At 40.1% G+C, this 25,782-nt stretch overlaps 1 protein-coding gene across 3 annotated transcripts in view; it reads right to left on the reverse strand.

Moving 5' to 3' along the window:
* The window catches only part of ptpro (protein tyrosine phosphatase receptor type O), a 42,909-nt gene that overhangs the window by 3,439 nt on the left and 13,688 nt on the right, over positions 1 to 25,782 (reverse strand). The window contains exons 6-26 of one of the 3 annotated variants that reach the window (XM_085139107.1): positions 25,599 to 25,760; positions 25,250 to 25,446; positions 24,833 to 24,953; positions 24,535 to 24,728; positions 24,338 to 24,449; positions 23,571 to 23,734; positions 22,014 to 22,134; positions 20,820 to 20,956; positions 18,063 to 18,201; positions 17,347 to 17,467; positions 15,659 to 15,727; positions 13,326 to 13,409; positions 7,750 to 7,785; positions 6,210 to 6,291; positions 3,788 to 3,878; positions 3,252 to 3,328; positions 2,992 to 3,126; positions 2,239 to 2,361; positions 1,997 to 2,151; positions 700 to 835; positions 391 to 512 (exon numbers count right to left, since the gene is read on the reverse strand). In XM_085139107.1, the coding sequence (XP_084995233.1) occupies positions 408 to 512; positions 700 to 835; positions 1,997 to 2,151; positions 2,239 to 2,361; positions 2,992 to 3,126; positions 3,252 to 3,328; positions 3,788 to 3,878; positions 6,210 to 6,291; positions 7,750 to 7,785; positions 13,326 to 13,409; positions 15,659 to 15,727; positions 17,347 to 17,467; positions 18,063 to 18,201; positions 20,820 to 20,956; positions 22,014 to 22,134; positions 23,571 to 23,734; positions 24,338 to 24,449; positions 24,535 to 24,728; positions 24,833 to 24,953; positions 25,250 to 25,446; positions 25,599 to 25,760 (2,561 nt within the window). In that variant the 3' untranslated portion in view covers positions 391 to 407. The remainder of the gene's footprint in view (positions 1 to 390; positions 513 to 699; positions 836 to 1,996; positions 2,152 to 2,238; positions 2,362 to 2,991; positions 3,127 to 3,251; positions 3,329 to 3,787; positions 3,879 to 6,209; positions 6,292 to 7,749; positions 7,786 to 13,325; positions 13,410 to 15,658; positions 15,728 to 17,346; positions 17,468 to 18,062; positions 18,202 to 20,819; positions 20,957 to 22,013; positions 22,135 to 23,570; positions 23,735 to 24,337; positions 24,450 to 24,534; positions 24,729 to 24,832; positions 24,954 to 25,249; positions 25,447 to 25,598; positions 25,761 to 25,782) is intronic. The other 2 variants (XM_085139108.1, XM_085139109.1) reach the window with 2 other exon arrangements.

Consider the following 25,782-nt stretch of genomic DNA (forward strand, 5'->3'; position numbering starts at 1 on the left):
TCAGACCATGGCATTTATATTTATACACTTAAAAAAAAACTTTTCTTCATAACAGAGTTTAGGGTTGGCTTGACTCAGACCTGACAGGGTTCACTGAAACTAGTCCAAAATATTTAACCACTTCCTCTAGAAAGTTGTTGCTAATCATCATTGGTAGCAATGAAGATTAGCAGGGTTCTCTCCGGGTACCCCAGCTTCCACCCACAGTCCAAAGACATGCGACCTGTCCAGGGTAAACCCCGCCTCTCGCCCTAGGATAGCTGGAAAAGGGTCTAGCCCCCGCGACAAAGATGAGGATGGATGGATGCTCTAAATCATTTTCTATACCGTGAATAACCATAAAGCATGTCGCGAATCGGGACGAGCCCTGATACTTTGGGTTTGACTCACGTCTGGAGGTGTCCTCATTATGTCTTGCTGGCATTCTCATAGATGACGTCCGAGGTGATGGACTGCTGCTTTTTCTTCTGCCACATTAGCATGACGCACTGATGGATGAACACGTACTGCTCCTGCAGACAACAAACACGTTTGAACTAATCGTCCACCCTTTGATACTCACAATCACAAATTCAGGTCATTGAGGACACGTTGGCACAATCCAGTTGACGGTTTCTAAAGTGTGGACACTTAATGACTTCTTCAAGTAACTGTCTTATTTACACATGTATGTGTTGGTGTGATGTGCCAGTGTCTGACCTCAGTCTGAACCATCGACAGGCGATGCGATCGCATTTCCGACACCATGCCCAGGATGTCCACGTACTCGTGCTCTCTGATGTGCTGCATCAGGCGATCCAGAGCGATGAAGGTCCCAGTCCTGCCGACTCCAGCACTGACACAGACAGGCGGCATCATTAGAAACCGAATCGCTGCTGTCGCTAGTCCACTAATGGACATCATAATGGCCATTACATCATCTCTCTAATTGCATTTTTATGGCTCCGACTGTCAGGAAACGAGTCGTCTTCCTGCTCTGAGAAAATCAAACCTGCAGAAATCAAACTAGGATAAATAGATTCACTCCAAGAAAGAATGAGGACATCTACCCAACCGCTCATAAAACCTGAACGCAAACTGGGACGTTAATGGCAGGTGGGTCAGTTTCCACTAACGGAGAACTGACTCAGTTCTGGTTCTAATACAGAAGCAATATGAAAAAAATGGACCTCATTGGCTACCAGAAAATACCAAGAGGAGGACTTTTTATGTCTCAGTTACAATAGAAAACCATTAAACATCTGTCGAGCACATACCCATCTGTCAGAGTCCACATGGTTCCAAGTATTTCTACCAAAGAAACACTCCACGGCTCTAAAAGTTTTAAGTGACATCTAAGGAAGTTGGTGGATTGAGGGTTTTAGGAAAACCCATGAAATACAAGATGATGGGGTTTGAATGTGACAGATTTACAAGATTTTTAAAATACCAGGGAGTCTAAATGATCCAGTCCGTGGTTCTAGTGTTAAGATGGCTACACAGCTCCTCAGATTACTGGTCCTGCAGTTAGAAACACTGAGATCAGGGAAGGGCTACAGAAAGAACCTCTTCAATGATTCACACATTCCCACAAACCACAATTTTCTTCCTTTTAAATAACCCCAATTATTTGCCACATCACTAATTCTTGCGCTTACTGGTTACAGGCGCTAGGACCTGGGTTTGGTTTTTTACTTGATCCAATTCCATCGAGGATCCTAGAATCTTTGCAACCATCCAGAAAATCCAGCCCATGTTTGTAGAACCATTAATAGTGGCATATATTGTGCACTGTTTTATTTTGAAGACATTTGCGCATTGCTTCTCTGTTTAAATAATCAGACTGCACCACCACTGGCTACGCCGTTTCATTTTATTTCATTTAATGAGCAGGAATGACAAAAAGTTTCAATAATGGTGATTTATTTTAGATTTTCCATGTATCCACCAGAGGACGCTAGCAGATGAGTCACAGCAAGATAAAATATCTGCAGATGTTTTTAAGGAGTGGCCTTACCTGCAGTGGACGATGATGGGGTCTTTGGTCCTGTTGGCCTGCTGGCGGACGATATGGACGAACTGCAGGATGCTCTCGATGGCATTTACCGTGGGGACGCCGTGATCCGGCCACGAGGTGTAGTTCAGGTGGAGGACGTCCTGACTCTCATCAGCCTGCAGGTGGCAGTAACAGTTCACGTTCGATAAATGCACTAACTGGAAGATTTTGTCAGTAGCCGTTTGGAAGTCAAAGAAACTCACATATCCAAGTCTGAACTTCCTGATGATCCACTCTGGAGACTCGCTTTCAGATAGCAACTCTACACTGACCTCACCGTACATCACAGGGTCCTCATTGAAGGGCCAGTAATGATCACACTTCACCTGAAAACATGAAGAAAATTACGGCCACAGTTAACAATGACCACCAGAGGGCAGAATTGTGCAACTTCTGTCATTTTACTCCCACACTATATTTTTTTAAAGAAATTTTCCTCTTCAGATTCCCCCCCAAACACAAAATATTTGTGCGTATGTATTTTCCCCTTATTTATACAAATTTAGAAATATGACATTAATAACTTCATTACGCAAATAAAAAACCCAACATCTTATTTGTTTTTAGTCTTCTAATTAAAAAAGAATCATTTTCTGATCTGATGAAAGGTGAAGATGGTGATTCTGTGCTGAGCCGTAGGTGGAAATGTGTAATGTGACTGTCTGTTGATTGTGTTAATCACATTACCTGCGCTCAGTCTGAATAAAACACCAATAAATAAACACCAACGAAAGCAGAATCCTTCAAAAACCATTTTTAGGAAGTATTTGCTACTACAATTTTTCTTCAAAACATTATTTATTAATCAATTTTTTAATACTTATTCTAATGAGTCATCTTTACATGTCTGTCTATTTTTATGTGTCTGTTATTTTTTTGATTTAAGTATAAAATTTAAAGCGGCTTGAAACCTCCAGATTTTCCACTTACAAAGAGTTAAAAGTCTAAAGTCTCACCCGGCGCCGTTCGCTGCACTGTGTGAGCATGACGATGATCGGGGATTTTTGCTGCAAAACCATCTTCCAGAAGTCATTGCGGGTCTCAGGCAGCGGACCCTGCGTGGCGATGTACTCTTTATTGTGTCTGTAGCCCTGGAATCCAAACACAAGCACAGCTTTACAGAAGAAAAAAGTAATTCATGCAAAACATGGACTATAAAAGAGATGAAAAACAAATGGATGCTAATTCTTCATGTTTGTGTTGTGGATGTACTCACGGGTATGTAATTGGCGTTGATGTAGTCTGAACCTTCGTCATTGTGCATCGAGATCAGCTTCACCCGACTGAAGTCATCTTAGAGCAGATTTTCTCTCGTTAGTCCCAAGATAAACTACAGATCGTCACCAAACAGTAAAACTTGCCCTCGTACTTCGAGGAACACGAGCACAAACGCTCACGTGACTTTAGAATCAGAAAAAATGAAAGCTCTCCATTTCTATAAAGGCACTTAATAATGGCATCTTCACTGTAGTGGTGTGCGCTGATTTCAGAATACAACTCTGATGAGCTGGATTTTTAAGTCAGAGAAAAAGCATTGCGAGGCTCCATTTTACACATTTATTACAAACCGTCTAATGAAAGTAAATTTTTTCTGGGCAATAAATCAGTAAAAGTGGAGGCTCACGGTTGATTTTATGGTTTCCCCATGATCAGCAGGTTGCTTTCAGTCCGGCCCCGCCTTCCTCTTTGTTCTGATGATCTTGTGTATTTTTTTTAATAAATCTAGATATATACATGTTAGTGCAGACTCACAGGGGAGGATGTTGGTGTATCTGTTCTTGGGCCTGTTGATGGGAAGGTCAGCAGCATCATGGGAAAGATCCAAACCGATGCTCTTTAGATCCTGGAAAAAAAACCATCAGTACTAAAATTAAGGATGAGGATAATTTAAATATGAGTCAGATTTTAAAATTAAAATGCTCTTAACCCTTTAAGACCTACCATAGAACCAAGTCCGCCAGAGCTTATATTATATTTTTACATGTTGTAGCGCCATTTTTGGGAGCATTTCAAGTTGCTGTACACCAATACAACCATTATAGCCCAAATTTGAATAATATGTATGCATTAAGTGCATAGTAATTACATAAATTGCAAAAAAGTGCAATAAACTACAAAAAAAATTGAAAATCGTTTTGTTTTGTTTTTTTAACATATATTTCTAGTTAGAGAAATTTAAGAGGCTTATCCCTCAAAACTGTAAATACAGAAAAGTTGCACAAAACAGTTTCCCACCACAGGAAATTTATTTCGAGCGTCTTCATAGTTTTATTTTTGAAATTCACCAATTTTCATATACTGCAGGAAAAACAAAAATAAGTATTATAATGCAAATTTGCAAAAAAACAGCATATGCATCAAAATAAACTATTTCCAGCAGTGCAATTTGACTTCTAAGCATCCCAGAAACGACACAGAAAGTCATAAAGTCAAACATAACTTTTAAAAACACCAGTATAGCATTACAAGGCCCTGATGGTAAAAAAAATTACATTTCTGTCACTTCCGGTTTCGGGCAGGTCATGGCGGATATGCGATAGTTCGCGCTGATGGACATAGGAAGTGTTACGAACAGCTGATTCGGATCGGCAAAGCGTGTTTCTGGAATATTATGTTTTTGTTGCTGCAAGTGCTTTTTATGCAATGTTTGCAAAGCTATATGTGGAAGGAAACTGTGACCGAGGACAAGCTGATGGCATAAGATGTAAGTACAACTCCTCCGGTTTCATATGCAAAAAAAATTATTGCGCTAGCTTACATGGTTGCAGTGCTACCGGGATTTAAAAATGGTTACGCAAAACGGAGCGTGCCTGCTCCAACCGGCTTTAAAGGGTTAAAAAGCTCCGAGGTTATGTAAGATGTAAAATGGACCCAGGGGTCATCTCCTCATTTCCTGTTCCTGTGCTGGATGTTCATATTAAAAATGACCAGAGTGTCTAATAATCAGCTCAGTGCATGTACACAAATCCCTGCAGCCTTCTCTAAACAGCGTTTATCACAGTTTTTCCTACTCTTGGAACTGTATGATGTAACAGAGGGTAGACAGAAGCCCCACCCACCTCCTGTTCAAGTTCAAAACAAGTGATTTGATTTGTTTCTGTTTGTGAGTGTTACAAGAAAGCTGGTTTAAATGAAGAGGAGCTAAAACCGGTTGTTTCAAAGAGCAAATGAACTGAAGCTTGGCATCAGATAAAGAAGGATTATTCTGAAGTGTGAATCATGCATAGCTGCTTGAACAGACAACAGTAAAAAATGCAGGTGGAAATAAGGGGAATGGATCCACTTTGAGTAAATGTATAATACTGGGTGTATCAAAAGTTAATCAGATTTTAAAACGCTGTATTTTTTAAGGAATTCAAAATTTTAAAATACCTGGATGAATATAAAGTTTTACATAGAAAACTTTATATAGGAAACAGGAAATCCCATCCCATGCTTTTGCGAGCACATCTGCAGCCACCACTGTTGCCATGCTACCTACCAGCACGAATCTGCTCTAACAGGACATGTTTTGATTGTTACTCGTGAACGGCTGTGGATTAAAGCACTAAAAATCAGATGACACACCCACTATAGCGTGCAGAAAAAGGTTTAAGCCTCACTGCAGTTTGAGTGCTAGAGGAACATTTTTAAAAAATTGATTGCCTTCATTTCTACTGAGTTTTAGTTTTTTGTGCTTCAGTTTAGACCGTATTTATTTATGTAAAGAAAAACACAAAATCAGGCGCCACATGATAATTAAGCATCTCGCTGTTTTCCCAAGTAAGGGGAAGTGTCGCCCAACACCCTTGAAAGGCACACCCATGCATTTGAATAAATATATAACTAAAAGACATATTTCATTTAAATTGTAAACATTTAAATGTTATATGTGAACTGATGAAATATGTAAGATCCTGCTCATTTGCTAACGTCAGACGATGTATTAGAGCAGCATTCACTCCTGCTGATCTAAATCGACCTGCAGACTTTATTTCATCACTCACTAGCCTAGAAGCTTCTCAAGGTCATTTTGGGACATTTATTCACTTCCTCTTTCGGTTTTTGCTACTGAAACGTCACCAGAACCAAAGTTAAATGATATAAAAAACACAGAGGGTTTCAGATGCTTCCGTCTGCTTCTCAGGACAAATGTCAGGCCTGTTGGTCTCAGAAGACGTGATTAAAGCTGTACCTCGAACTGCAAGGAGAACTTGTAGGCAGAGTCCTTGCTCATGTCTTTGAAGAAGGCCTCAAAGTCGTCCAGCTGCACAGGGCTGAAAGCACAAAAAAAACCCACTATCAAATGGCTGACACTCACCACCGTCTTTACATTTCGCTTTTAATCTCACCGATAACGAAAGCTCCAAGTCCTACGGGCAGACGTTTGCTGCACAAAACCTTTAATGAGCTCTAATGTTGGACCTGAAGATCTCTTCACCCCAAACAACCTGCAGCTGGTTCTATGAAACCCTCAGGCTTGTATATTCAGTTCACCTCACCAACATTTCTTTAGCTCACACTGCAGCAGTGTAGAAGCCTTGATGCTGTCAGCTCATTTATCCATGCGCCTCACTGGCCAGCTTGCCCTGTGTCATCTTTTCAGCTATCACAAGAGAATAACCAGCGCCTGATTCAGAGTAGCTAAGCTACAGCTAGCTTGCTAATGTCAGTTTTTTAAACTGGAAAATTTTAAATTAAGTAAGTTTAAATAAATTAGTCAAGAAAAATAAAGAACAAGCTGCTGTAATACAATCCAATTGCCCTGAATGAAAGATAGATGGGCCTATGTCTATACAGTACCAGCTCACAGGTAGGCAGGTAAGTAGGTAGAAAGAAAGATAAATAGGTAGGAACATAAATAGGTAGGCAGGTAGAAAGTAGGAAGGACATAGCCAAGAGGACAGTTAGGCAAGATGGGACAGAAGAAGGCAGGTAGGTAGATAGGAAGAGGAGAAGAAACGTAGAGAGGTATACGTGGAGGTAGGAAGGGAAGGTAGAAAGATAATGAAGATACAAAGGTAGGTAGGCAGGCAGATAGATGTAATTAAGGAGTGACTTCTGTAGGCAGTAAGGGAATAACAGGGATTTGGGTAGGGAAAGGGTAACATAGGTAGGTAGAAAGGAAGGTAGGAAGGGAGTCAGGAAGGTAGGCATATAGTAAGGCAGGAAGACAGGAAGGAAGGTAATTAGGTAGATAGGTAGATAGGTACTAGGAAGGTGGTTAAGAAGATAGGTGGATAGATGGCAGTTTGAAGAAAGTTGGACAGTATCAGAAACGTCAGGCTTTAGACTTCTTTTACATTTGTTGATCACCAAAAACTTTGCATTGGTTCTTAAAACACTGTTATAGGTAACCAGCATAAACAGGTAATTAACACATAGTCACTACACTGCACAGGGAACACTTACTCCATAAGATGGAGCAAAAATGTATCTGTTGCCACCTAAAGGTCGAAGTTTTTGCAATGCATTAATGGGTTCATCACTAAGGTAAAGCATGAGCAATTTCAATAAATATTTTATCCTGAAGTAATTTATTAACAAACCTTTAAACACCCACAAAAGTCAGAAATCCCTCTGAGTACACAGTTAATGTTGGTTCAATTTCTCAGGAGACTGCTGGATAAAACTGTTTTCTGGCTGAAGGATGGTATTAGTGGTGAACTCACGCACACACACACACAGAGAAAGATGAAGCCCACAGGCTGAAAGCTGCATGCAGTCGTCGTTACCTTGTTAGCTTCCGTTTCTTTAAAGCAGTCTTGCTCCTATAAAATACAAACATGTCAAGTCCTTGTGATGATTTCTGACCCCTCCTTCATTCACATCATTAGCTCATGTTGGGCTTTGACCGATGCAGGTTTTTACCCCTTAATGTAGCATCTCCCCCTGCTGTGTGGTTTGTTTTCAGTTTGTTTGTAAATTGCTCATTAAACCCAAAAAGATCCAGCAGAACAAACACGATCCAGAGGTTCAGTTCAAGGACTCCAATTAGCTGAGGTGAAGCCTAGCAGACAGCTAGCTGCTACACCTTCCTGTCTTTCCATATACCTGACAATCAAAGAGGCCACACCCCTAATAATAGAAATTTTAAGCTATATTACAATTTAAACATGTGGGTTATAACAACATTTAAAATTTCACCCCTAACAGTTTCACAGTTTAAGTGGGGCACATATATGTGCCCCACTTAAGCTGCTAAAATCTTCTTCAATATGTGATTATTCTGTAAAAAAAAAAAAAAAAAAAAAGAAGTTTAATACAGTTGTTATGAAGGGGAAATCACCTATGGAGATGAAAACAGTTTGTGTATAAGGCTGTAAACATGTTTGTTTCTGCTGTAAAGTTTTAACATGGGAGTCTAAAAAGTTGATTCTGTTCATGTGAATGTAGCGTAGTTTCTTGATGATAAATATCCAAACTGTCATGGCCATTGATCAGTTGTCATTGATCAAAGACCTTTGATCAATGACAACTGATCAATGGCCATCAGTACCAATCACAGTATTGTAAGATGGTGACAGATGTACCCTTAGGCCCCCTCTTCAATTCAGAGATGGTCTGTCCCTTTTCATGTAAATGGCCTCCTTGACTCCCCGCTCACACCAGCATTCCTCCCTGTCCAGGATGTGTTCATCCTCATCATTGAAACAGTGTCCACTGGCCTGTAGGCGTAAACAGACTGTGAAGTCCTACTTGATGAGGTAGTTCTTCTGTGTTGTGCCATCCGCTTCGCCAGAGGTTGTTTGTTTCCCTCATGTATAAATCACAGCAATCCTCCTGGCACTTAACACTAATTCTTGGCGCAGCGTGTTTAGAGTAAAATGCGTGTCGACTGTTCCAATACTCCTGACACATAAGGGATCGCTAAGGGTTTTTGCCTAGGCAGCAGTTGTTCTTCTCTCCTGGATCGCCTGGAGCTTTCGCTCACCATGTTAGAATACTGTGATTGCAGCCTCTGCTAGAAATGAGAGGAACTGCAGGTTTTCAGTGTTTGTGCCTATTTGCGCCCCAGAGGCTGAAGGTTCAGACTTTAGTTCCACAGTTAAGAGTCATGGGCAGGTAGAATATTCTATTTAAAGCATTTCCTGTATACTTTTCTTGAATTATGGTTTTGTGGTTATTATTAACATGAGAAGTTATTCAGTTTTAAGTCATGTCCTGCTGAGTAAAAGCCTTTACTAAAATATATCCAGACTTTAAGTGGAAATAAATGGTCTGTTTTAGATCAAATTTGTGAACTGCCACAATGCTTAAAATATTAAGATATTTGATACTGTAAAACACCAAACATCTTTCTTAAAATGTATTTAAATGTTATCAATAATCACTTCATTTTTACTGACAAAAATTAGAAATATTATTTCTTTTTTGGGCCTTTTTTGATAGAAGCAGTGAAGAGTAACAGGAAAGCGGCAGGAGAGAGAGAGAGGAAAACATGCAGCAAAGGGCCACAGGTTGGATTCTATTTTATTCTAGACTAGATCTCACATTTCATTTTTTGGCGTGAACAAAATTTCCAGGTTATGATGAACGAGCAAATATAATTGCCTGTTTCAGTATTAGGTTTTTTTTTTATGATGCACCATGGCAACAATAAAATATTTCACTAGCTGGGCCCGCGTCCTCATTTCAGGTTTGACAGTGTTTTAGTGGGTAAAAATGAATGCTTTGACATGAATTGAGCTGCGGTTTGGGGAAGGCTTCGAAGGGGACTGGCGATGGCTCCCAGGCCTGGCAGATGCCCATGCACTAAATAGAAAGGAAGAAGTTAAAGAATTGAGAACAAGAAGGGAGGGAGGAGAGTGGGGCACGTAAACGAGAATGATCAGCTTGCAGAACTGGGGGAACCTATATAGATGACAACCGGAAGGAGCATGTTTGGAGACGTGGTCCTGCTCCTGAAATTCCGATAGATAATCTCCAACTAAACTGTACATTAATTATTCCAGTCACTTACTGAATTGTATAAAAGCACCAGGTCATTTTGTTTTGGATTTAGTCCCAGATAAAATGATGGGTTCTAGTTTTTAGACATTCTTGCCTAACTGAAATCTTATTGAGGTTCCTATTCTGACATATATCTACGCAATAATAAAAGGGTTAGGGTTAGGGTCTATCTTCAGTAAGATAGATTCACGCAAATCACTTTTGCATATAACGCCAGTACCGAACCCAAGCATCGGTCGAACCCAACAAAGCAGAACTTCAAAATAAGTCGACCCATCAAAGCAAGACAATGTCATGCTCACAAGTATCGTCTTCATCTAGATCTGCTACCTGCTTAATGCTACAGTCACACTAAGGAAAACAAACCATGGCACAACCTTAATTACTGCAAAAGTGTGCAATGAACTTGCCTTGCCTCTGAAATAATTTTTGAATTTGCTTTGGAAATTTGCTTTGGAAAAAAGGGACCAGGTCTGCAACCATTCAGTCAGTTGCTGGCTTCAAAGTGTCAACACAGCATTAAAACAACAAAAAGATGGAGTCAGTCTGCTACCAGTTAACAATTACATGGGGTCAAGTTGGCAATAACATGCAATCTGTCTGTGATAATACGGCAATTAACTGGGATCAATTTGCTTAAATTACAAATCTGTTGCAATCAACAAACACAGAAAATAAAACAAACACACATTCATCTCATAGATTTAAAAATAACACAAATAACACAGCAGTTTACCTGTGCACACAAGCTTGCTTTTATGTAGGAATATAATCAGATTATAATCAGCTGGCAACCAATTGAGTTGAGGTCCTTATTACAAAGTGATGGATTGTAGACGAATTGCAATTATCAGTGCAGACTGACTCAGACTTCAGTATATTGGCAATCTGTCTGCATTTATACATTAGCAAGATCTTATTTGTCAATCTTCTCCAATTTTTTTGAGAGTGATTGCAGTCAGTCCGAGTTGGAATACACGACCGTTTCAAGGCAGGTTGCTTCCTACCAGGCGACCTGTACAGTCACCTTGTGATTGCCCAGAGGTTAAAGGTGTTACATAGTTAACCTCTGCATTACCCAGGAGGTCAAGGAGGTTGCTGTCCTATTTTCACCCTAGTGTGACTAGTAGCCATTAAGTTTCTCCACAATCATGCATCTTCTGTAATTTTTGCTCTTCATACTTCTGTATCTACATTCAACCATTTAACACAAATTGTGTTAAATTTAACACAAATTTAACACAAATTGTGTTAAATTGGGCCAAATTTCCCCCTGAATCACTCATGATGTCCTGAAAGTTCCTTGGTTTACAACCAAGTTTTCAAACATCAAGTGGGAGGAAATCTGGAGACGCTAAAACACAATCCGCTAGTTCATCTTGATCCATCAACATGCACATCACATCTACAATCTATGAGAGAACATAAATCACAACTGAGTAACGAAGAGACGTCTAAAGAGAAAGTCCACAAAGAGAGAGACAGGGAGCATGCAGACACCAAAGCCGGAGTTAGCATCGAGAGTTCGCTTCATGCTGAAGTACATCCAACATGTTAGTAGAAATACACTCAATGTGACTTTGAAGGTGTAACCACAGACAGCATTGCAAGACAAAGTTCAACATGTCAGAAATTACATCTGACTACCTATTTACCTCGGGAGTTCCCTGTAGTTTCAAAATGAAGTGTCAAAATGCTAAAGAACAGTCTGGTGATGTTTTATATATTAAGTTTGATATATTTTTGTTCTTGTCAACAAACAGTCACATGTCCAATCCGACACTGAGTTTTGTCTCCTGCTAGCAACTAACACTAAAGAAAACATTACAAATAAAAATAATTTATAACACAAAAAAACCTAAAGGGTTCCAAAATGGATCCCTGAGGAACACCAGATTTCATATTCACAGAAGCAGAATTGCAAGTGATCTATTTATACATCTAAAGACAATATTTTGTTCTTGTTTTTTTTCTTTTATTTGACTGTTTTATTTGATATTTAAATACATATAAACACGAATTAGTAAACATGAATAGTAAGAAATTCCAGCTGATTATACTAGATAACTTAAAAATGATCACATTTGTTTTTTGGTTTAGTCCCAAATAGTTAGAGTTAGAATTTTTGTGAGCATTAAGTGTAACATAATGCTATAAACACACACCCAAAATTGTATTCAAATTTGAGGACTAAAGGCCATGCATAAATAAAACAGTAAATCCCTGGTGACAGAAAAATAGATCTTGGTTGCATTTGTAACATAAACTATGTATTGTGCTGAATTGAGGTAGCGGTTCTTACACAAAAAGTACCAAACTGAATATCCTGAAACTTGGTGGCGACGTGGAGCATGGATTATTAAAGAAACCTGTTACATTTTGGTTTTAATCCCGATCACTTTAAACTTGCAAAAGAAGACAATGGCTTTGCAATTAGGCTAATTCATTCAGTCATATTAAATGAGTGTGTCCTGGAAAAACAACACAGGCCTTGAAATTAACCCTTGTAAAAAACTAAATTCACTATCTAATCTAAGTAAATTTGCTAGAATTAGAGAACCATCACAGGACATTTTCAGCCACACCATCCCTATGCAGTCGTGGTATGCAATGAAAGCACTAGTTTCTTAAAAGATAAATGAGCGTATTTTGGCTATAGAAGCATGGATAAAACTGAGGGAGGAGCTCAAGGTGGTTGGATATGTCTATTAATGTTGTACTTTTAAACAGGACATGGCTATTTGTTTTCTACCAACCACCAAAACAGTCACTGCCCTACTTTAACTCTGTGGTTATTATTTTAAACTTGATGAAGTGGTTATTTTAACCCAAACCACAATGTTTCCCTGATTGAAATGAACCAAAACACCTATAGCCAATCAGAAGTTATTTCATTGCTACAAAAAAGGATCAAAGTTTTTGACCCATTAATCTCTCACTTCTCTTGTTTTATGTGGACCATTGTTGACCAATGAAAAGGACTCTTTTGTTGGCAATAGTTTGGTTTTCTTTGTAATTGATATTAAAAAAAATATTGACCTAAAAATAGAAAATATGAATGATGAAAAAAATAACAATAATTTTGTGACCAAGAGGAACTATATAAACAAAAAGAAAAAAGATTAAGGGCCAGATGTAAACCCTGAGGTACATCACACTGACAAATGGATTGTTGTTTTACTCCATACAAAACACCACCAGACTTATTTGTGAACTCTGGATCCAGAGGTGATCCGTGACTCCTCACTTTGGTTAATTTTGAGAGTAAAACAGTGTCTCTGATCAATACTGTCGGCTGTGGCTCTGCTTAGACATGCCCCTGAAGTGCAGTGTTTTTGGCCAGCAAGTGCTTACTTACCAAGGATTAATATAAAAAGCCAAAAGATAGTCAGTCCAAAGGCAGGATGGCAGTAGGGTAAGGAAGGCAAAGAGACTTCTTCGCCTGAAGGGGGTTCAAATAAAAACAAGAATAATAAAAAAAAAAAAAAAACAGACACGAGGGGGGTGATAGGTTGGGGACAGAACATGGTGCTCCATTAGTAAAGAGGCACAGAGCGTCAAGAGCTTCACATTAGTGCTGAACACAGAGTTAATGCATCATGCAGCCGCTCAGAGAGTGTCCTGTTGTGTCTCTGGAGGACAACAGGAGTCTGTATGCTGCTGGACGTCAATGGCCACTCTGTTTCTTTTACACAACCCCCCAGCCTGAGTCTGTGACATCACTGCGTCCTCCCCGCCATCCCACAATGCAACCCTCAGCCAGGACCGACACCATGTATAAACAGTTCTCAGTTTGTCACTTGGCAGTGACAGCCACCTTTATGAACCTGATGATCTCATTTACATTTGTGGTGCCTGGGTAATGACCCCACTGATGCCGATACATTTATGAACTCCTCTTTGTCCGTCTGGGTTTTCCTGAGTTTTCTTGATGAAGCTCGGGAACACAAACATTAAAATTTAAGTCATGTCAAACTTCTACATTTTATTGCCACAGACTTAAATGTCTCTGTAGTATCAAGTAATAAAACTAAGTCTAAAACTAATACTAAAACAACTTACTGGATGAATTATCTTGCTGACTTGTTCATAAAAATTAGAAAACATTTAGCCGGCTAGATACACTGGATAATACACTGTTAGTTTCATTCCAATTTTTGTCTTTGAAAAATATTTGCATCACCTTCTTGCAAATAAAATTATCTAACCAATGTCATAAAAGTGTAAAACTGTGAGTTTAAAAAACGAATATCCCAGGAAGTGAGCTTTGAGGTACACCATACTGGTTTACACTGGTTGCTTTGGGCTTTTTTCAGGATTTGTTGAAAGCAATCAAAGAATTCAGATAAAAATCAGGTTAATTAGAAGGTAAATTACATTAATTACATTAAGACTTATCTTCCTTAACTCTTTCCCCCACAAACATGACATTTGACGACCTCCCCTGAGGTGTAGCAAGTTTCTACACTTCAGTGTATATTAATGAAGAGGTGGTTTGATGACAATTACAGTCATTTTTGGGTTTCTCCAAGAGTAGGTCCATTGGAAGAGACCACCTTTGCTAAATTCTGATGCACTATAAGCAGAAACCACTCAGTTCATATAAGAACTCCTATTAGGCTTTCAAGGCATAAAGAGTTCAATCAGAATTAAACATAACATTGTACAAAACATATGGAGAATTGTTCATCATACTGTGTTTCTTGCTTATACCTTTCATATTTTACAACAATAAATAACCTAACTGTACATCATATTTATATTGTTTTGCTCTATTTTTTATGCTGTTTGTGGTTTTTGTTTTTCTTTAAGTGGTTCCATTGTTATATAACATAAAAAAGGATCATTTAGTTCTTTAAAACTTGATATATTCAGATAAATGCTCTCGACAGAATTTCCTTTTGGAGCATCAGTGGGGGCTTCGCGTTTTCATCACATCCACACTGCTGTGACATCACACAGTGAGTCTGTCCACATGCACATTAAAAGCAAACTGCACCATCACATCAAGAAGAAGAAGACACTCTGATGGAAATGTGCATTTAGTGATGGAAGGTCAAATACAACAGCAGATGGAAGCCAAGGTTCTGCCTTAACTGACCGTCTTTCAGCTGTTATATTAATCACAAATCTCCAAATGTTTGTCAGAAATAACATGTGAAACTGAATCTGATCCATCAGCCACTTCACAGTTTAAAAACAGGCACTTTTTGCCTCTTCTGCTTGATTTTAAAGGAGAAATAAAATTGAATGATCTTTTCTTGTTTTGAACAAATTAACACGACTGACTCAAAAAGCAACATTTTGTCCTTTTAATCTGAGATTAGGGGAAATTCAAAGCTTTCATCATCATCAAACACCCCATTTCAGCTGGTCCAAACAAAGCAGGCAAGGGTGCTGAGCTCTTTGTCGTCGTCATCATCATCATCATCATGGTCATCGTCACCTCAAGCTGTATAAAGCACCACAGATGAGCTATAATCTGTGCCTATATGTTCAAATCCCTAATCTGCCTCTTCAATCCCCCTTCCGGGCTGCTAATCTGCCTCTGATTGGGTCTTTCGAGGGTGTTTGCACATCCAAAACCGAGGTTGTGTGATTACTCTAAATCCAAGCTAAAACAACATCCACCCGTGCGTTAACGCTTAATTTGTGATCTGAAGATGAACAAACACATGACGAAGCTCGTACCAGTTATATGGAAGCTTTCCGTCTCTCTCAAACGAGGCAAAGTTGACAAAGGTCTCCGCGCCACACTCTCTGAAACAGAAATTAACAAGCACATGTGGTGAGAACAGCTCAGTTTGAGGAACTCAGCAATAATAGATGACTTATAAGGAAATGGAGGAAGCTGTGAAGTGAGTATGAAAAGAAAATTTACAGTGAAGTAAAGAATTTATCAAGCCATCTGAAAATAATGACTTTCTTTGCTCAAACATTTTAGAAACATTTTAAAAAATAAAAATTCAAAAAGGTGAAAAATTAAAATGAAAAAGATAGAATAACTGGAGAGATGATGCAGGGTAAAGTTACGATCATAAGGTAATCATAACTTTGTAACACAGTTTAAATGTTTTAACATCTGCATGTGATCCACTAGTAAAAGTCCGCATGCCGCATTCTGATTGGCTCATGTAAAAAGTTTGAAATAATTCTGCTTACTGATGTTTATTAATGCTTTCCATTACATTTTTTAACGACTTTGGCCACATAAAATTAAATGTAGAACTATTAATTTATAATTTTATAATGTTAACTTTTGCATTAAATTATTTTGACACATTTAAAAAACACTACTCAATGTTAAAAAGGTTCTAGTGCTTCTGTAGTATGACCTACATTAAAAAACCTGAATTATAACGTAAGTGTAACGAAAACTGTTGAGTAAAAATTATATGATTTAATTTTAAATTAACATCAACATTTTTAAATGCACCATTTTAATGTCACAGCATTTATATCCTGCATAAATATGATACGAAAACTCCTAAATTGAATGTGCAAAGTAGAAACTGATTTAAAATGTATTAATTTTAACTTTTATATTAAATTGATTTTTTTTCCCATAATTTTCATGTTAAAAAAGTAAATCTTTTATTTTTGTCATACATGTAAGTATTTTTTATTTTCCACATTATATTTGAGATGTAGCAAAAAATCAGTATTTCATTTTAGTACAAAAGAGAATACCATTATTCTATAAATCTGTAAAACACACATATTACAGTACACACAGTGTAATACTGTGTAAATATTGCTTCCTCAATAACGTGTAGGTCTATAAAGTGCCTCGTAAACGCCGCCCATGCCGCTCAGCCTCTTGACAAGAGGAAGTAATTTGCATCCTAACTCGTGCGTGTCATGACTCTAAGAATAAAAGGTGTTGTGAATTATGAATGCCAGTTAGCTGGGCATTAACGGCTGACCACAGCAGACCACAGCTTGACCGCTTTATAGATTAGTGTACAGCATGCAGACATCCTCTCAGTTATTTCCTCAGAAATTCAGCTGTGAATCACTCTGAAGCTCCAAGATTATTCATGCTCATAAACTCCAATAACTGTAATCCAAATTCCATCATTTCTATTCTAAATGAAGGACTTACTTTTCTTAAAACTAGAATAAAGTCCATAAACTGATCTCAATGGGCATTTCAAAAACAAGACATTCAGGACACATGCTTGGGTTTTTTTTGCAGGATCTGCTGCAGAAATGCACACAGAAACTAACCTCATACACTACAACTCATGCACAGTAAACTCATACACTGTATCTCATACACTATAACTGTCACACAGAGTGAAGCTGTGAAGGCCAAATGAACAACAGATGACTGTGTGACAGCAGAGGGCACTGCTGCTGTGCTGACTTTGAGTTACCTGGTCATCTGCAGGTGTTTCTTGCGCAGCACAAGCAGGAACAGAACGAGCAGGCTGATGAGCAGGATGCTGAGGACAGCCAGAGCCGAGATGGCAGCAACGCTTGGATTCATCTCTTTGGCTGCAGATATACAGACAGACGCACAGACAGACGTTGTTACCTCTCAGCACAGTCCTCGCCGATTTCATCAGTTTTCTCAACACAGAACCCTTCCTATATGGTACTTTCACATTAAAGTTCTTTTATCAAGCGGGTGGCCACCAACTGTACTTTGCTACAAACATAGACTATAAAAGACCGACATAGAAATTGTGAGCTTCTTGTTGTGTTGAAAGAGGGGTGGATCTCACAATCCTTACTCATTGATTTACAACCTGTAAATCAATGCTCACTTGTTAACACCTGTTATGACAAGGTGTTAACCAATGAGCTTGCTGCTCCTCTGTGACTAACGGCACCAAAACATTTCACTGAGTCGCTGCAAGCAGCTGGAAAGAGTTCACTGAGCTCAGCTCCACAGCACAAATCTTCTTCATGTCATACTCACCCTCAGTGACTGCAGTTCACTTTACTGCCTGCAGGAGTGACTAAAAACATTTTAAATCTTCAAATTAAAGAGCTGCACTTAGTTCAGTTTTCACTTTTAAGATGTTTTCAGGGCTCAAATAAAGACAGTCACTGCCCTCCTACGGTGCAGGTAAATGGTGCCACCTACCAACAGTGCTGACGCTGATGTGTGTGGGTTTGCTGGGCGTGCTGTAGCTGAAGCTGGTGACGGTGCAGTTGTAGCTGGACGATGGTATCAAACCAGAAATGGTGACCACGTGGGAGGTGGAGGTCTGCGGCTCAAGGGCCTGAGGAAGAGGAAGAAGAGGTCAGATTTGAAGTCCAGATAAAGACAATGGGCTGAGCGGCTGCTGACCCCAGCCTCGTGCTCACTAAAACTGTATTTTTGTTTATGACCACATATTTCACATTTTCCAAAACTCTTTGGTGTTTTGTTGTTGTTACTACTATAACCCTAGTTCCAATATGTGCTTCACTGCTAAATCTGTCAAGACGTTTAAAAAGAAGAAGCTAAAGAAAATTGTACTGTCTTAATTTTCCCAAATATTTCCATGGTTACGTGGCACTTCCTGTTTCTGCAACTCTAATTTTAAATTTGGTCAAACGAGAGACTTCTCACTGGACAGAAACCAGTGCACTCAAGTTTGAATCATTAACAACTGCCTGAAGCTTTCCTTGCCATTCTACGATCAGACATCTTATTGACCTGCATCTCTGCACACGTGCTGCCAAATTACCCTTGGCAGCACTAGGCCTATCTAAATCCTCTTATTGTCTCCTTTTATCGCCTACCTCTTCATATGGAACCATGGATGTCACCAAGTTTCTGTTTTCAAGGTCCAGACCTCCAACACCAGTTCCTGCTAACCTCCCTGCAGTCATTCACCTTTATTTTACCTGAAAGCTGGACTCATATCAAAAATGTTCTCTTAGCGAGTCAGCTGCTATACAAACTCACAGCATCCCACAGATACCACGCAGCACATATATGTGATCCACAGCCATCCACAACAAATACACGCCTTCTTCACCATGTTCTTCATCATCTGCAGAAAAAACCTGTCTGATGACTCCAAAAGCAGCTGTTTTGGAGCACAGCTGGAAACAGCTGTAAGTTTCCTGCTATCAGAGGCTTTGGGTTCTAACGTGCAGATGACCAGAGAGGTTGGGGTCAAATCATCCAAATGCATCACAGGCAGAAAAAAAAATTCTCTCTTTTTAAAAGTAAAGTAGGATTTATTTCCAAAATAAAAGATTTATTTCACTTTTAAGCTTTCTAATGAGATTAGCTGCAACTGATCCACATAAACACCAACCAAACACAGGTGCTGAGCGGCTCTTTGGGACATCATTTTGCTTTCATGATAAAAAAAAACTTCAGCCTGCAGACGGTAAACCAGCCATTACACTGAAAGGACGTTAAAAAACAAGAAAACACAGTCAGGGATGAAAGCTCGATATGGGAAGAAAACCATGTTTTCTAAACTCTTCTCCTATAGACTTTAAGACTGACAGACGCTCAAAAATTCTGATCAGAAATCAGCTGATTTTTTTCCTTTCAGATGCGAAACATCAACAGATTTCCCAAACGTTTGCCATTTGTCATTATTTAACTCCTTAAAGGGATATACGCCAGCTGTATAAAAATAATCTTGTTTTACTGTCCCAACAATATCAGGCCGATCGTGCTCTCTCCACCTCAGCTGGTGTGGGTCAAATACGACCAATCACATCAGAGTCCTCACAGATCTGAGTTTGGTCTCAGACTGAAAGTGAAAAGTTTCAACTGGTTTATGGTGCTGAAGAGCTCGAGTTTTGGACCTCCTATAATTTGACGCTGACTCATCCTTTTATATATAATCTGATTCCTTTCAAGACGCCATGAAAGCTTTTCAACTCGCTGCAGGACACCCCGACCACAAGACCCAGGCCTTTCATGACATGTCATCATGTTTTACTGCAGACTTCAGGCTTTGTGTGAGTTTGTTTTGAGTCAGTCTGCTCTCAAGTTTTAAACAGCTAAAATAAAAGAAGGAAACAATCAATCATCTCCCCTTAGATGTGAACTCACTCTATTCTGCTTTCAGCTTTGATCACACTTTCAGTTCTTTAATTAAAGCCGGCATCCAGCTCGTTAGCTTGGGAACAAACTAAATTTCAAGCCTGCAGGTAAAAACACGTGTTCAGCATCAGCAGCTCGTTATCTCTGCAAATCTGGTCCCCTGTGTCTGTGTCCGGGTTCATTACTGTGTTCAGGGAACTTCAGTTTGGGATTATTGATTACTGCATTTTATTATTCTTTGGGTCACATGATCAGAAAACTGTTAATGCAGATCCCATGTGGCCAATATGAAACAAATTCACCAGCCTGAGAGAGCCTCAATGAATTTATTCACGCTGATGCTTGAAGAAAACAGCTGCGACTTCTGTCATTCCTCCTCTTTGTTTCTACAGCAGCTAAAATCTGATTTGCAAAAATCGAACTTTTTGGTTGTAGCAGCCAGGCTTGGAGTTCCCCAGGGATCGATCGTCGGTCCTCACTGGATCTGTCTGGTTTATTTCTCATCAGCATGTCATGTCATCTCATGTTTAACAACTTCCACATTTCTGCGGGATTATCTCAGAAACTTTCACATCAGCAAAACACAAAAGTAGTTCCTTTATTATTGATTTATCTACGCATCACATTTTTATTTTCACAATTAACAAACGTTTGGTTGACTTAATGTCTGAACAACATAGAAAAATCTTTGAAATTAATGAATTTGTATGAGTTAAAACAAAAAACACTTGCAGAGCTGAAACTAATTTGTAATCTCGCTCTTTTGTAATCCTTTCCTAATCGTCTCAGACCTGCAGCTGAGGCAATGAAAGCTGATATAGAGCATGGCTGGAGCACTTTTACCTTGAGCTGCTCCTTGCTGGCTTTGCTGGGTCTGCAGAGGACCTGGTAATAGTCGACCACTCCCTCCTCGGTCCACAGCAGAGTCACGGACGAGTGAGTGGCGTTGACGGCATACAGCGATCTGGGAGGAGCCGGCTCTGCAGGAAACAGCAGCCAAAACCCTTCATGAGAGCTTACAGTGCAGGACAAACTGTGGTGGTGAACTGCAGGGCCGAGCCGAGCCGAAGCTTGCTAAAGACCCCGCACTTCCTCTGGGGAGGACTGAAATAGTCTGATATGCTCAGAAGGGGAAGTGGAGAAAATGAAGTTTCATGTTCACTCTGTGAGTCTGACCTCAGACCCACAGCACAGATTAACAAGCAGAGAGGCCGCCGCTCGGCGATCAGCACCGAGACGTCTTTCCCACTTACATCCTTCACGTTTTAAAACTCCTGCAGCCCAGAGTTTCATTTTCTCAATTATCTCTCTACAAACGGACAGAAACAGCAAACACGTTTTACACGTCATCCTATCACAAGGACAGAATTTTGCTTGTCAGTCCATTATGCTGGATAACAGCCTGCAGTGTCTCACACTCATCTCCTAAATGATCCCAGCCCGTTCTTCTTTGGAGAACCTCTCAGGTTCCTCCAGATCTGTCCCCAGATCGTCCTCAACATACTTCAGTCTGACACGAAGGTGTCTCTTCTGCAGAAGTGGAATTGTTCTCAGTCTGCAGCCTCATTACTTAACATTATAACTTGATAACTTTCTAAATCCACCTCCTGCTTTATGAGCATAACTGATTCTTTTTCTCAGGTCTAAAGTGATTTCTTTGGTTTAACGCGTGATGCTTTCTCAGCAACAGCTCAAACTTTTACTGGAGTTTAATACTGATTGTACAGAAGCTAACCCTCCCTTTAACTCAATTTTACAGCTCTGAGAATTACAGAGTTAAAGGTCGGTCTTTCAGTGGGGTGAAAATATTGTTCAGTTATCGTGTACTAATATAAATCATTTATTCTTTCTCAAGAAAACTGGGGTGATTTTTTTGAAAAAGCACTCTGGGAACTTTGGGGGAGTTAGTCTGTTAGTCTGCGCAGCCGGCTGCCTCTTTAGGTTTTACGTATGAAACCCTGATGTAGTGGAAACCTTGTTAACACTGCATAGCTGCATCATTATTGCATCTTTAAATTGCAGTGAATACTCGCTGACCCAGTTTGATGATGTTTGGCGTGGACGTGTTCCTGCTGCGCTCTGTGCATGCCGTCACCGTCAGGTTGTAGATGTCTCCGGGAGGCAGAGGGAGGCTTGCCCGCATCACGTTCCGAGTCACCTGACACAGCACCACATGTAAACAACACGTAAACAACATGTAAATAACACTTGAACAGCGTGCATACAGTCAGTCCTGAGTGCCCCCTTCCTCCATCTGATGGGGTCATATTCTGCTCTGCCTCTGTCCCACGCGGAGCTGCTGAAAGATTAACAGTGCAGGTATTTTCCTAAAATATCTTTTTAATCTGCCCTGAATAAAACTAAAAATATCCCTGCAGTAAATCCTCACAGCTGTCTGTGTCTCCGTTTAGTCACTGTGACCGTCTGCTTCCACCACAAACTAACGATTAAATATAAATGAGTGTGGAAGCTTCATTAAAGTTCTGCAGACCAGCTGACCGCAAACACAACAAGTCCTCAGTCTTCGTACTCTTATATCTAAATATAATTTTAAATTACATTCAACCTCAAAGACAGAACAGACTGTATATAAAAGATGGACATCACCAATGTGACGTTAGCCATTGCTTTGCAAAGCCATGTCCTCTAACCTCCAGCAGAGTCCCCAGCAGTGATGGAGTCCGTAGAAACTCTCAGGTTACATCATTAGGGGTGTGGCCTCTTTGACTGACAGCTGGCTGTAGCTGCCAGCTGCCAGTTACATTCAGCAAACTGGACCTCTGGACTGTGTTTGTGTTGTTGGAGTCTTTTGGAGCATTTTTAATGACATTATCTGACCAATAATAAAGCTGCTGTGAGGTTATTATAGAGACAAACTTTGCTAAACAATGCTAACCAAGTTAGCTAGCATTAGATGATAACTTAGCATGCCACCCTCTTATCCAAACAAAACAAACATTTTAAGAAACAAGAAAACAACGAGCTGGCGTCCAGAATGCTAACAAAACTAATGAATGATGTCATGGTGGCTATGCTCATCTTTTATATACACATTTGGCCACATTTGGAAAAGGAAGTGTAATTTTTGGTTTCAGTCCCCGAGGTCAATGCTCATTACTGAGATTTCTATTTCACATAAATTCTTCAAAATAAAGTTACATTTCTCTTGTTTGTTGTGTTTTTGTAAGCTGGTTTAATTGTTTACACATTTATCAGAACTATCACTAGCAATCTAGTAGAAATGAAGACTGCTTAACATCCTGAATATAGCTGACATCTACATGCCATCTGTATACGCTCTCAATTAAACCTCCAACATGGCTTGGGACCCTCAGACACTTGATCACAGAAGCGAGCTCAGGCTACGGTGGTAATTGGACTTGTAGAGCAGCGACGTCTGCAGGTCATTCTTCTGCTGCTAATCAGACCATCGAACCAACCCGAAGGAGAGAGTCAATAACAGCTCCGCTCGACCCTGAAATAATGAGCTGCTGGAGACACACTCATCACCGCACAAACACACAAATACACCTAAAACAGCGAGAACGTGTCTCAGAGTGTCGTGAACACCTAGACAGATGTGTCTGGACTCACGTCAACGGAGTACGTCTTCTCCGGTCCCTTCTTCCCGACAGCGACCACTTGCCAGTGCAGCATCCTTGAGTGTGACAGGTCAATGAAGAGCTCGCCGTATGTCCAGCGGACGTACAGAACGCCATGAGAGTAATCCACAGAGGAGATGTGAGGCGCCTCAGGAGCTGAGAGGAGGAAGAGGAAGGAGACCTGCATCATACGTTTGCAGACACATTAAAGATGTGCCATCTGGATCTTCACAAGAAATATCAGCAAATAAAAACCAAAATAAAAAAAACGTAAGAAACAATAAAAATTCATGCGTTTTGTTCTTCATCTGTGAGCTGCATTATCAGTAAACCCAGAAAAAGATATAAAATAAAAACAAAATGAATTAGATCATTAAAAATATACATTTATTTTATTTATTTCTATTTTTATGCATAAATTTTAAATTGTATTTTATTTTATTATTTCAGGGAATGACCAAATTGAGTAATATTTAAACAAAATAAAAAAAATTTAAACAGTTAAACACTAAATGTGTTTTAATTTTGCATGTTTTTATTCTTAATTTATTTTTGATTTATTTTTAGAGCTGATGGATGAATATTCATGAAGAAAAAAATGGCTTGAAATTATGTGTCTAAATGTCTCTTTATATAAAAACTAAGTAAATCAGTAAAAACAAATTAAAAAGTCTATTTATTCTATTTTTAAGTCTAAGTCTGTTTGCTGGATCCTGGCCCAGCCTCCCTCGCAGCGTCCTTGCTGCGGTGAGGTATTACCTGTGACGAAGCTCACGGTGGAGCTGTCGCAGCAGCTGAGCGGTGGGTCACCCCACGTCACCATGGAAACACGGAAATTATAATACCAGGCAGGCAGCAAGTCGGTCACCCTCTGAGAGGAAATAGAGACAAATACGGTGAGGTGGACGCGGCGTGGTGCCATGACATGTTTCCTGTGACGGAGACAGACTGGTTACCACTGAGGCGATGACGGAGGCGGTGGCGGCGATCTCGTAGTAGGTGGTCCACTCAGAGGCAAGCGTGACGGGGTTGAAGAAGAAGGTCTGCAACACATATTTCCTGAAGGCAACGTGGTATGGACGCTGCCAGCTGAGGATCACCGCCGTTGGACTCAGGGGGTAAACGGTGAGCTCACGCACGCCAGTGGGCTCTGACACAGCACACCGACACAGACGGGATTTAAGAGTGGAACAGGAAGAACAGGAGCGGGGAACAGGAGGTGGGACTGAAAAAGACGCATAAAGTGACGCTCACCGATATCGATGATGACGGGCTCCGACGGCGGGCTGATCAAGGGTCCATTGGTGTGATAGACGACCACCCGGTATTGAGCACCCGGCGTCAGGTTGGTGATGATGTCACTCGTCGAGTTTTCCTGTCATTAAAAAAAATTAAAGGTTAAACGTACTCGGCCTCCTGCCCAGGAGCCGGCTCGAGGTCCAAATCGAGGGTTGAAGCTGGAATTTTCAAAAAATTATTCAAAACAAAAACATTTATAAAGTTTCATAAAGACATTTAAAAGATATATATATATATATATATATATATATATATACATATATATATATATATATAATTTTTATTCAAATTTATTTTTATTATTTATTCAAAAGACCCCCTGTGTGAGCTTCAATCTGCGGTGCGCAGCCAGTAATGAGTGCCGTGCCTGACCTCGCTGCAGTAGGTGTTCTCCATCCTCTGGCTCAGGCTGGGCTTCAGGCAGGTGGTGGAAACCACTGACACCAGGCTCCCATTGTGATTCTGCGACGATGGCGCCCAGGAGATGGCAGCGGTGCTCGAGTCCAGCAGCCTGACGCTGACGGCTTGAGGACGCTCTCGCAGGTCCTCCAGCAGCTCGCCGCTAGGACCTGTAACCATTAATAAACCAGTGAAGGAGCAGGTCAACAGGAAGTGGATTACGTTAACAATGACAACACTAGAACAAAGATGCATTTGATTGAATCCATCCTTCATTGCCACACGCTGCTGCATGCGCCATAATCACTTCCTGTACACTTACTGAGGTAGAAGGTGAAGGCAGTGTCGCCACTGCTCTCTCGGGACTCGCAGTCTCCAGACGAGCTCAGTGTGGTCACTTGCACACGGTATATTCCCGGCTCCGTTAACTCTGTAAAGAACTCGTGAGTGCTTTCATCCACCGTCGCTGTTTCTGTCGAGTTACCTGAGGAGCAGAGCGAGAGGTT

The sequence above is a fragment of the Neolamprologus multifasciatus genome, chromosome 17 (assembly GCF_963576455.1).
Source record: "Neolamprologus multifasciatus chromosome 17, fNeoMul1.2, whole genome shotgun sequence".
Classification (NCBI taxonomy): Eukaryota; Metazoa; Chordata; class Actinopteri; order Cichliformes; family Cichlidae; genus Neolamprologus; species Neolamprologus multifasciatus.